At 35.4% G+C, this 12,750-nt stretch overlaps 1 protein-coding gene across 1 annotated transcript; it reads left to right on the forward strand.

The window, feature by feature from the left end:
* The first annotated feature begins 9,985 nt into the window (after positions 1 to 9,985).
* On the forward strand, positions 9,986 to 12,744 carry LOC103148489 (hydroperoxide isomerase ALOXE3-like). Its single transcript, XM_016679229.1, has 5 exons — positions 9,986 to 10,045; positions 10,470 to 10,591; positions 11,006 to 11,106; positions 11,887 to 12,057; positions 12,481 to 12,744. The coding sequence occupies exons 3-5, from the start codon at positions 11,056 to 11,058 to the stop codon at positions 12,658 to 12,660; spliced, it is 402 nt and encodes a 133-aa protein (XP_016534715.1). The 5' UTR covers positions 9,986 to 10,045; positions 10,470 to 10,591; positions 11,006 to 11,055; the 3' UTR covers positions 12,661 to 12,744.
* Positions 12,745 to 12,750: the final 6 nt, after the last annotated feature.

Genomic DNA, 12,750 nt, shown 5'->3' on the forward strand with positions numbered 1-12,750 from the left:
TTTTTTTTACAGAAATAAATTCACTTTTTAATAATATTAAAATTTATTGATATGACTGTGCATAGTGATGTACCTAATAGCTTACAGCTGGCTCTGAAAATCCTTGTGAGAATAACAATTTCCCAGTTTTTTTTTAACATCTTATAACTCAATATCAAAGTCAAGAGTGAGACAGAAGATGAACTAACTATTTAATCAAATGATGAATTGTGAGACAAAGCTGCTGGCAAAGTGAGATTTATTCCCTCTTGTGTGTGAGTTCTGTCAAGATTAAACACTAGGGCAGCTCAATTTCTCCCAAGTAAGGCCTTCCTAAGATCTATCGCTAAATAGCGGATGAGTGGAACAAATGTTGCATCTCATCTTGAATCTAACATTAACAAAAGTTTTTAAAAAAAAATCAAGTTCTTCTGATTTGCTGTTTAACAAGGAGCTTACAGGTGCGCCCGCCCCATTGATGAAACATTTCTCTATATAAGTTTACGACCAGAAATCTTTGAGACCTTTTCAGTGGTGCTGCTCACACAGCCAAATATCAAAAAGACACAGAAAAAGATCAATTGTGCTTTAATGCTATTCAAATCTTATTGCACTGCAGCATTATCATTAACATTTATGACAAAGAAATGAGTCTACTCACAGTATGCCATTGCCTTAATGTAAAAGCGCAACATTTAACCTTTACTGACATTTAAAAGGTAACATGCGTGCGTTCGTCGTCAGTATTTATGAGAACCTTTTGGCAAATGAAATTTAAAAAATGTCATTCTTTGCCACCAAATCGCTCTCTGTGTTGGACAGAGCATGCTAACGAGACGAAATTGTTTCTTTTTGTGCCCGTTTGTTATTATACATCAGTGCAATATTTTGTTAACCTACTCTCAATTGTAATGTTGGCACAAGAAACTATTTTACTGCTCTGTGGATTTTAAATTATTTTTGATATATGTTTGCTTAAAGTTTCAAAATCTGTATGAGCCTCATCCTTGTGGCCAAATATATGACAATGACAGTCCAAAGTGCTATTTGAAAAAAAACAACAAAAAAAAACATATTTGTTGTTATTGCAGCAAGGAGGTTGTGGGTTCCAATCCCTGTCTATGGTCTTTCTGCGAGGACTGTGCCTGCGTAGGTTCTCTGCAGGAACTCTGGCTCACTCCCTCAGTCCAAGAACAAGATTGCAAAGTCAACTGGGTCTCTCTTAAATTGCCTTAGCTACGAGTGTGTATTCATGTGTATTCAAGACAAACAAACATGGATACACACACCATTGCCCTGTGATGAACTGATCTGTGCAGGGCTTACTCCGCCTTTCACCCAGTGACTGCTGGAGATATGCACCAGCTCTCCTGGCCCCCGACCCCCATCGTCCTCTGTTTAACAAGGACAAGCAGGTATATATAATAGATGGTAGAGATCAGAAAGGCATTTAACCCTTTCATGTATACATTTTGAAATTTCCATTATTCTATTTTCTATTTGATTTCTATTCAGTTTTAATCATAATTTCATCCAAACTGTACACATAAAAAAAGAAAAAGAAAAAAAAAAGGAAAAATTCCCTAGTTACTTTGATCTCAGACTGTTGAGTGGTCAGATATTCCCTAAAGGTTCTTCCTGTCTGGCTGGCTGTTGATATGAAGTCGTTTTGTGACCTTACACAGGTTAACCAGTAAGGGGGCAGTGCATAAAGTGACACAGTAGAGTCCAGGCTATCCCCCCACAGCCCCCCCTACAACTCTATGCCTGAATCAATCAATACCATTCCTATTATACACCTCAGATACTTTATCAAAGCTGAGCAGAGTGTAATACTAGCCAACCCATCCACATATCATCTAAAGAAAAATTGCAGAATTCATCATGCAACCTTTAGTTGTAGTATCAGTAATGGATCCTCTGGCTTTGCCCCATCAGATCATTTGCTTTCTAAATATTCACCATGAAATGTAATGAACCATTTTTCTGCAACATTAAATAGTTTATTGGCTGACACATTGTAGGAAATCTTAATAATAAACCAAAAATACTAAATAAATGCATTTTAGGGAATCTGTGACTGAATTGAAAAAAAAAAATAATCAAATGAACAGAAAGTATTAAAAATAATGTCATTAACATCTTGAGAAAACTTACATATTTTTGTTTTCCCAACTTTCTTCCTTAACTCCTGCTAAATAGTATTCAATACATTGTGAGAGACTGCCAATATGTTCTTTCAGAAAGAGTGACTAAATACAAATTGTTTGTTTTCTTTGATAGGAAACATTTTAAGCTGAACTTAATTGCACTGTTTGTAATGTATGTGGCTTTGAATCTGTTGGCATGATAGGACTAAATTAACTTTTTTTTTCTTTTTTTGAAAGCGCCATGATTACATATTTGCTTTAAATTGGCACTATATAAATAAACTGAACTAAGTCGAATTGAAAAGCAGTAAACTGAATAGTAAAGATAGTACATGTGAAGAATTATAAAGTTAAGTGTTGGTGCTGGTCAGTTTGCTCCTCTGCCGTTTTATACCTTTGCAATTTCTATCTTTTCCTATCAAATGTTTTTAGGATATTGGAAAAAGTAAAGATGGGTTAGGATAAGGAGTGCCACTTTGGCATTTTCTCTTCTCTCATCCCCCAGAGCTCAGCCTCATCTTAATATGCTATCCAGTCATGAATGGAACAGGCATGAACTGGAGTTATCTGCCCCAGGACATTTCATTTTGACTTATTAGTAAACAAACCAATAAGGAAAAGCTGCACATCTGTGAGGCCATTACAAAACCAGGAACAAGCTTCTGTCTTGTGAGCCTTTGTCATGGAGTCATCTATGGATTCTAAGCGTCAGTGGAATTAAATCATGTTTAAAATGCAACAGGTTGTGATGTTTGCTTTCAGCCCAATGGAAGAGCAGGTGGCGCTGTTCAGGTTTCTAGGTCCGGTGCAGAGAGCACAGGACCAGGTGTAAGTATGCAATGGACAACAAAGCCTATTAAATCCACCACGTTACACTTCAAGCCTTGAATACATTTCACAAAAAATATTTAGTGCTTTGTGTCATAACTGTGTTCTAAAAACAATAAAAAATTCTGAAGCTTACTCTATACCTACTACCTAATACTACATCATTTTCTTTGGTGCTTGTTGAGAATGGAAATTCCTAATCGATGAATCATAATTTGTACTGACATGGAGCATAAAATCAGCCAATAAAATCATTCAGACTTTACTTATTTTATTCACTGTCAGTGCTGAAAGGAGACGCTTTTATCATTACATCCGAGAAGAGTTTCTAAAATAAAAGTTTGTGTAGCGTCTGAGGAGAAGGAGGGGGCTAGCTGATTATATGGACTGAAGACACTCCCTGAAATCACACCATGTCTCTGTGGCCTGATAAGTTTCTGTTTTCTGAGAAATGGGCCTTGGCATCTAACAGAATCAAAACTGTAACTCTTTACAATGGGCCGTTTGTCTAACAACATGTAACTCTTTCTCGACCTCGGTAAAGCGTCTTAACATGCTGCATTCTGTCACACATTTCTTCTCAGTCGTTAATAAGAAAAAAAAATACTATGCTCGTCTCCATGTGTATCGGGTAAATAGAGACTTCAGAAATGTTCGCCATCCAACATGACAGTACCCAAACTAAATTCAGAGCTCCCAATGTGTTTTCATATTTATATGCATCTTATTCATAACTTCCCACCTAACTAATAGTAAGTATAGTTGTTTATCCTTAAAGGTGGTTTTACTACAGCCATTTCAGATGCCACTTGGTCCAGAATATTTCTGCAATTTGACCTTAGTAGTCAAGGTTGGAGGCTGTTTTAAGGTGTGTTTATGGAATGTTTGTAAAGTAGAAACATTTACTCAGATATTGCATCAGACAAACTTTAATTTTCCCATTTATGATTCATTCTAAAATGTTTTCTTTGGAGCTCGGCTCCCAGCATTTTGCAGTGCGTAGTGCTAGGTGTGTTGGCACTAAAACATGACATTGCTTCACCCCTGTAAAGTCCTTTGTTGTGCAATGTATTAAACTCATACAACAACTCTAAGCAGATGACACTCACTGAGAATAATTACTTCTGGTAGTCCTGTGTCAAACTTTTTTCCCATTGCTAATCTACTGGATTTCAGAAACTGAGAACAATTTTCTCGACACCAATCCTGAAAATGAGCTCAGAAATAACTCAGAGAAAGCCATGACTGACAAACATGACATTTGTGGCAGGCAGAACTGCTAACATGTTATCATATAGGACTCAGAATGGTCTGTGGGCAGAATGAAACTGACATTCAACTCCTTCTGTTCTGCTTGTAGAGGTCAGGCATTATAGTGACCAGCTGAGTTTTGATAAGACATCTGAAATCAGGCTCTACCAGTGTAAATGATGCCTCAGATCCCATAAAAACATCTCAAAATATGCTCCACTCTTTTCAGAAAGTGATACACCACTTTGTGAATAGACAGAACCTTTTGAAATGTTTGTGCTACATGACTGAAAAGGTGTCTAATGGTTGCAAAACCATGGCTCTCTTAGGCGAAAGCTTTAAACCACTGTGTTCTATCGGTTCTCCTAATAACATCTGGCACCAGTCAAAGTGAATTTGATCCATATATCTGTAACAGTCATGACACCGGTGTCATCATGACAGCTAAGGGGCTAAACTGAAAGCCTGTAAAAGGGCTTTTCTCATGATTCCACCTAACTTCCAAGTCTTTTTCTCTCGTTAGGATATTCTGCTATTTTAGAATAAAGTAATGGATAGTCATAACTATTAAAGCTATTTGTTGGTTGTGCCAGACTTTGGATGCTAATGCTTTATTCTATCTCAAACTCAAAATTACTTTTTGACATCATTTAAGCTGCATGCAAAAGTGTGTGCGATCCATTTCACTTTGTTTAAAATGCGTTTCTCTACTCATTCAGGCTAGTGGAGCTGTTCCTTTGACTGCAGCCTTTGTGGCTGGATCAGGAACAAAGATGGAGACCTGGGAGACAATGCCTGATCCAAAAGGTAATCAAGGAGCAAAGTAACCCCCTTTGACATCCATGCTTTCTTTAGAAGTCAACATTTGAAGTGCTTGGTTCGTTTATTGGGGTATACACACTCACGCGTGCGCGCACTTACACGTGGTTTAAAAGAAATTCAGTTTTGTTCTGCTTAATTACAGGTCAAAATAAACATCAGTCCAGAGAAGTAATTTGTCCTTTGCCGATCAGTGTTTTGCTTTACAAAGACATTCAAATGAGAAGTGGATTACATGGCCCATCTCTGAAGCCAGAGGTCTCATTAACTGAGAGTCTGACTTAGTTTTTATTTGGGTTTAGACATGAAAATAATATGCTAAAATATGCTGACAGGGCACTGGTGCCTTGGTCTTGTTTAAATTACCTTATTTACATTTGGATTCTAATACTTCTTTTTTTCTCTTTTTTGTGCAGTTATTTGTTTGTGTTTTCTGACTTCAGGTCAGGTGACCTTTTTTAGTTGTGTAAATAAAGATTTTTAGCAAAAACCCCTCAATTTGTATGAGGAGTAATTAAAACTGTTACACCTGTTAAACAACATTTTAATTTGCGACATATTTTTGCAGTTCAGTTTCAGTCCGGTTGCTTTACTTGTGTCCAACTTCAAATACAATACTTTGCAATTGGTGTAGTATCCTTTTGAGTCAATTGCCCTGGGCACACATGCCTGCAAGAGCAATGAGTTTGACTTAGAGGGAACTCATCAACGATGCAGAAAGGCACTGCGACTTACTGAAACCTAGTGGAACCTCAGTAATTAACAACCGCCATAAAATGCTCTGCTGCATAAGCAAAAATGCGTACATCAGCATTAATCAGCATCTGCCCAGAAGCTCTTTTACATTAAATTTTTAAACCTGACGCATGCATTAATAAAATTAATCTCTAATCTAACTGAAGCGCTTGACTTCAGATTCAAGTGTGAAACTGTTATAAATTTTCTACGAGTCGGTCAAGATCCACTTTTATTTCTTCAGTATTATGGCAGTTTCAAACATTTTATTCACTTACTAAAACGAATGTGTGTTGATTATAAGAACACTTGAGTGGTATTATCTCAGCATTCTTTTCTATTCCCGCTTCTTAAATTTAAATCAAAATTTTGAATTCTTGAATCCTTCAGTGGAAAAATAGTTGTGTTGTTGTTTCCACATAACATTTATTTGACAAAAAAAAAAGAGAAGGAAACCTTGGTACTAAATAAAAGCACATATCTTTCACTGCTTGTAATTCAGATCAAGTAACACCATTTGCACCATTAGTGATTTTTCAGCACTAAAATGATGATCCGTTTGTGTAACATCACGTAGTTCTTTAAGTTTCCAGGATGGTTTAGACCTGTATAGACTCTAAAATGACCTCAAATTAGACTAACACTTTTTTTTTTTTTTCAGTTTTATTTGAACCCTGTCGGTTGCCATATGTTCCATCTCCGTATGTTATTTGTCATAGGAACCATGCGAAAACTTACTAATATTTCTTGAGAAGTGAAGATTTTCTCAGCAGGTGATACTCAGCTTTTGTAGTTGTGTCACTTCATCTGATGATGCAAGAGTTAGTACGTAATATGTGTAACAGTAAGTAGTTATTGAGTCATTGCTCTGCTCTGTTGAAAGGTCAAGATGACATTGATAGGAATTAATGGATTTCAAAAGCATTGAAGGAGCTTCTACCGCTTTGAAACCGCTTGTGCAGCAACATGTTGTCACTGGAAATAAGAAAAGGTGACAGAAAAAGATACATTCTGTTTGCAAGCACTTTGAGAATATGGCATCGAAACTAACAAGCAGTTTTACAATTTCTTTATTGAATCTGGACTGCACTAAGTTTTAAATCTAATACGTACTTTGACATAAATGTGGCAGCTTCAGTGTATTAGCATGATAGGAGCTATGCCATCAAAGCTAATTTCTAGAAGATTATCTCAAGTACTGACTATCAAAGATATTCATCCAGTTCCATTTTCCTAATCCCAAAGAATAGGTAATTATATTAAGTTCATTAAGGTCTGTATTAAATCAGTCTGATTGAAGAAACTATAATTCTTACTTTGGTTAAAGGTGTTTTTTTTTTGTTTTTTTTTTTTGGTTTTTTTTAGAATCCAGACAGGCAAGTATACATTTCTTTCAAAAAAAATAAACCAAACACAAAAAACTATTCAACAAGGCAGACATATCCAGTCTCTAAGTATGTGTGTGGACTTCTTAAGTTTCTTCAGAATTGAACTGGGGAAACACCAGTCGCCCTCTGTCTGAATAGCAATGAAATTCTTTTTGTTATTCTTTTTCTTTTACCTTGTAGGGTTTGTTGAGTGGACGTAGAGAAGTCTTACAATGCTCATGGGAAAATATTGTTAAGCTGGCAGGAGAAAATTAATTGATTTCCTTTTTTCATTACTGAGAGAAAAGCAGATGAGAGCGCCGTAGAAAAAAGGAACTAAATTGAATAAAGCTAATGTGGCACAAATAGCTTTAACACTCGGGACCAGGTGCATTAAAGTCTGCAAAATAGCAGAATTATGCCTAACATTTTATTGCTAGTTGAACAAATATGCATATCGGTTTTATATTTCCCAACACCGTTGGGTAAAATGTAAACAAAAGCTTTTTACAACAAATGTTTTTATGGGAACTAGGTGATGATGCAAGTTTTGGCAACAGTTTTTCTTACTGTGAGCATTGGAGATTTTTTTTTAGCTTCCCTTACTTTTATTTTGATCATTTATGGCAGCAAAATAAATTTGGGTCATTGTCTACTCTCCATGTTTTGGCAGGTTTGAATGTTATTGTATTCATTAATAATGACTTTTTCTTTTCTTGTTTTTCCTGTTTTGAAGGATGGTTAGCTGAAATGTGCTTCTATGTCAACTTTACATATTTTGTCAAAAGAAGAAGAAGTACAAATTGAACATTCCTAGACACTGGTCAATTTAGGAGAGTTAACTTTAGATTGAAGAAAAGGGTTTACATATAATTTACGCAACAGCTGAAGACTTTATTGAAACCATTTAAAAGTATGCAGTGTACATTCACTGTATAAGCTAATCAAATTAAACGCTCAGTTTGTCAAAATCTTCTTTGTCGTGTTATACCACTGAAATAAAAGACGCATTTATTTAAGGCCTTTTACCACAATTTTAAAGTAGTTTGAAGGGATTTTCATTAACTGCTCTGATTTACACCGCCATGTTTTAGCCACAAATTTGATATGTGAAACCCTCAAATACATTAATGTAAATTTATAAGGCATCAAATTGCAAAGTCAAGTTTCTTTTAAGTTATTGAGCATTTTTATAACAACTGTAGGTAACATAGTTTCTTGATTGTGCTACAAAATGGCGCTGTGTGACTGGAAAACACACTATGTCATAAAAATGCATATTTGGTTAAGATATAGGCACACTTCTTACCATTAATAAGATTGACTTATTCTTATTAATGAACTTGTTTATCCTTAAACAATCACAGTAATAAATGTAGATTTTTTTATATATATATAAATTACAAGTTCTGTTGATATTTTTATGTACATATAGTTTGGAGCTTTGACAGACTGTTTTTGATTCATCAAAGGTATTTTACTATTTGTTGAGAGACACTTTTATAAGTAATTCATTCAGCTTGAGACGCTCTGCATCCACACCTCTCTAGCTAAATCTCCAAAAGGACACAATTACTTCCTGAATTTATTTTCTTATGTATATCTCATGGAATTATAAACCAAAATATAATAGAAAAATAGATAAGTGGAAAACTATCCACCAGTTTTTTAGTAAAGTAATATTAACAGGGATTTTCACTTTCATAATTAATACTTGATGACAAATAAAATGATGTTTTGATTTTTATGATGAGAAAAAATTGACATTTATGTGATGCAACTCAATCAAAAATGCAGAAGGTAATAATAAAAAATATCTAATTTGATTTAAATTTCAGTATACTGCAGAACAGGCACTAACATTTTTGCAAAGAAATGTACCCACTTACTGTGAGCTGCAACCTCGACCTCACTGTCAGAATTTTTACATTTACCCTTTACTGGCATTTAAAGGGAAAGTATGAGTGCTCGTTATTTTATGCTCCTTCACCCCACAGCTATCCGTGTTTGAGGTCCATGCCAGTGAAGAAAATAGATCTTTTTGTTCATGTTTGCAATATGAAATGGCAAAAATAATAATAACAATAATAATTCTTATCCCAGCTTCTACAAATTTATAGCAACTCATATTGTTTTAGAAAGGTTCTTTTATTATTTTGTTAGTTTTTCTTTCTCAAAGTGAAAAATAATGTTTGCTGTACAACATATTAAACATTAGCACATGACAATGAGTTATTTATTTGACGTCGATAAATGGTTTTTCATGGAGATCTTTAAAAAGATCGAACCTTTCTATTTTTATATGAATGAGATTTTTAAAAGACAGACACCAACAGACAGATAAGAAACAAAAGTCAAATAGATTAGATCAGCTCTTATCTCTGTTGTAGGAAAGCTTTTGTTTCTGCCCATTGACATCACAGTCAAAGATAATAGGAGACCAGATTTTCTAAATGTTTTATTTAAAGTTACTCCCTCAAACTGGCTTTCTGACTCATCTTAGAAAAACAGACAAGACAATTAAGCATTTGTTCTTAGTACTAAAGTACAAAGTTTAGATGTAATGTGCTTTGATTTGTCCTTTAGCATTCCTTCTCATTATCTTACCGAACATCACTAGACTATTTACATAAAGGTTTTTGTTGCTACAGCTTTCACAGCCAGAGTTTTGAGTCAAGAGCATTTCCCTTTAGATTCAAATGAAACTTAGAACATTATTTAATCACAGTTTGCAAACTTGCTTTAAAAAGTTAAAGAACTTGATAAGCTAGTTGTAGTAAGAGGCATGTTCAGCAGGCTAAAATGAGACTTTAGGTTTCCCGTTCACTTTTACAACCAAAAAGTTGTAANAGTGAAGGACGTACCAAACTTCTACTACAGAGATGATGCACTCAGACTGTGGGATACTATCAACAGGTATGATAGGCTACTTCCATTTTGCATCTTACATTGTGCTACTTTATCTGTTAATGACAAATCATCAGATGGTTTATTGTGCAAAACGTCCACACTTCTACTTATTAGGATTATGTATAATCCTAATAATCCTAATAACATGATTTCTGTACAAACATGTTCTGTACATGATTGTACAGAACAATCATGTTTGTACAGGTCTTCCATTGTTTTGTAAGCCAAAATGGAAGGCCTTGGTTAGTATAAACAGTAAAGTATGAAAAGAAGTACCATACAAATAATTTGTGGTATAAAGAAAAATCTGTAATATTTAAAGTATTAGACGCATCATAAATTCAATAATCTTCCTGGAAAAAACACACTTCACTCTTACTGGCTGTATGTATTTAATGTATTTTACAAAATATTTCTGTGTGTCTGAAAGATTTGTGCGGGGTATCCTGACCTACTACTACAAGACCGATGCTGAAGTTCAGCAAGACTCTGAACTTCAAAAGTGGATTCTGGACATTTTTGAACATGGATTCCTTTCCCAGCCTTGCCCAGGTATCTCTTAAAGAAAATAATACGGCTTGATAAACTTATTACAGATTTGTGTAATGGAAGCATGTGGGTTGCAAAGTGGTACTGCTGGTAGCTCTGTTGCCTGGCAGCAAGGATGTTCAGGGTGTCTCCATGTATGAATGGATCTTCTCTGGGTTCACCAGCTGCCACCTAAAAGTCAATTGACTGTCAGATTATTTAGTCTCTCTAAATTACCCTAGTTATGACTGTGTGCATAGTTGTTTGTCTTGTGTGTCCCTCTGTTGCACAGACTGCTGAAGACAGGCACCAACCCTCACCCACTTACAGACCTACAATAACAAGTGGTTATAGACAATCGGTGGGATGGGATGGACGGTTAAGAATTTATCAAACATCCAATTTTTAAATGTTAAGTTTATTTTTTCTAATTCTCAGGAATCCCTCAGAAACTTACCACAGTGGATGAGCTCATCAAGTTTGTCACCATGGTGATCTTCACCGGCTCAGCCCAGCATGCTGCTGTGAACAGTGGACAGGTCAGGGTTTGGGATGAGCAATGCTAAGATTCAGATATGATTTGTATTATTTGCATATGAATTGAAGCTCGGTGTTTTTATTTCAGATAATACTTGCTTGATAACAATTGCTACTTATTTACAGAAGCAATAGATGACTATAACTCCATACATATAAATAATGCTACAAATGCTGGCGCATAATTCAAATTCACCACACATGGTCTTCAAAACACAGTTTTTTTTTTAATACAGACTTTACAGCATAGATAAACAGTTTCAAAAATTGTAATCCTGTAAACACTCAATTTGTATTGCATTATGAATTAAGTTTATGGCTTAATTGATCTTCTGCCAGGCTCCTATAGTGAGTCAATAAATGCAGGAGTAAAAACACCTTTCATGATCCTCCAATAAGGTATACTCTGATGTGGTATGTAGGGACATTTTTGTCCATATTATTTTTGAATTGTCAAAATAAATGTGTCTCAGGTCAATATCAAGGAGCACCTTCTACCTCGACTCTATTAATAATGTACATTTTGTTAAGATAGGGTAGATTATCATATCAAGTTAATAGCTTTAAAGGTTGGTTGTAAAAAAAAATTTAAAAAAACAAGCAAACGCTATTTTAAACCATATAAAGGTTCAAGCAATCATGGCCTAAATCCAGTCAACAAACTGTCTAAAGCTATCAGTCAGACAACTACAACTATAATTACAACTATTACGCTGTATTTTGAAATTCCACAAGCAAAAGAAGTCAATAACAAAACTACAATACTCATTTCTGTACTGCAGTTTGACTTTGGTAGCTGGATGCCAAACACTCCAATCTCCCTGCAACTGCCACCTCCCACCAAAAAAGGGGAAGCGACTGAAGAAACGATGCTGAAAACACTGCCGGACGTCAACACCACAGTTCAGGGCATGGCCACCCTGTGGCTGCTCAGCCAGCAGTCCAGTGACTTTGTGAGTGTTCACACTTCAGTGTGTTTTGCAAACATATGGTCAAGCTTTATCAGAAACATTTCAACAGGCTAATCTCAATAAAGTAGTAAGTAATTTAAAAGTGAGTCCCTTTCATGATAAATTTCATCTTGGGTTTTCTGTAGCTTCAATCCATTCACAAAATGAGCAGAAATAAATGGTTGAAATAGATCACTCTGGGTGTAATTTATCTTTATAATATATGAAAGACCTAATGAATTAGGTCTTATGAACCGTTTTTCACGGTTTTCTTTTTTCTCGCGATGAACCTGTATATAAATAAGGTAAAATGATACTATTCAACTCCATGACTTCTTCATGGCTCTATATGTTTACAAGTAATCCACATGTTTCAAACATTTGCATGTCGGTGGCAGAAAAACTAAGTGTCCTTGATTTTATCAGGCACCTCTTGGCCAGTACTCTGAGGACCACTTCAGTGAGGAGACTCCACGGCAGATGATAGCGAACTTTAAAAAGGAGCTGGCGGCGTTGAGTGCAGCAATCAAAGAGAGAAACAAAACTCTGGAAGTGCCGTACACATACTTGGATCCAGAGGAGGTAGAAAACAGTGTGGCTATTTAGGGAAGTAAGAGAAGTTTCCTCTCAGTTTTCATAGTTGATAATAATCCCACACTGATGTGCTTCATGTTATTTTAGGTGTATTATTGGAAC

This window comes from Poecilia formosa, unplaced genomic scaffold, assembly GCF_000485575.1.
Source record: "Poecilia formosa unplaced genomic scaffold, Poecilia_formosa-5.1.2 Scaffold206, whole genome shotgun sequence".
In the NCBI taxonomy this organism is placed as follows: Eukaryota; Metazoa; Chordata; class Actinopteri; order Cyprinodontiformes; family Poeciliidae; genus Poecilia; species Poecilia formosa.

What these genes read in the sequence shown, in the direction of transcription:
- LOC103148489 (XM_016679229.1), top strand. Translation starts at nt 11,056, where the DNA reads ATGGTGATCTTCACCGGCTCAGCCCAGCATGCTGCTGTGAACAGTGGA. An exon ending in CTGCTGTGAACAGTGGACAG is followed by an intron (nt 11,107 to 11,886) that starts GTCAGGGTTTGG and finishes TCTGTACTGCAG; the next exon opens with TTTGACTTTGGTAGCTGGAT. An exon ending in GCCAGCAGTCCAGTGACTTT is followed by an intron (nt 12,058 to 12,480) that starts GTGAGTGTTCAC and finishes TGATTTTATCAG; the next exon opens with GCACCTCTTGGCCAGTACTC.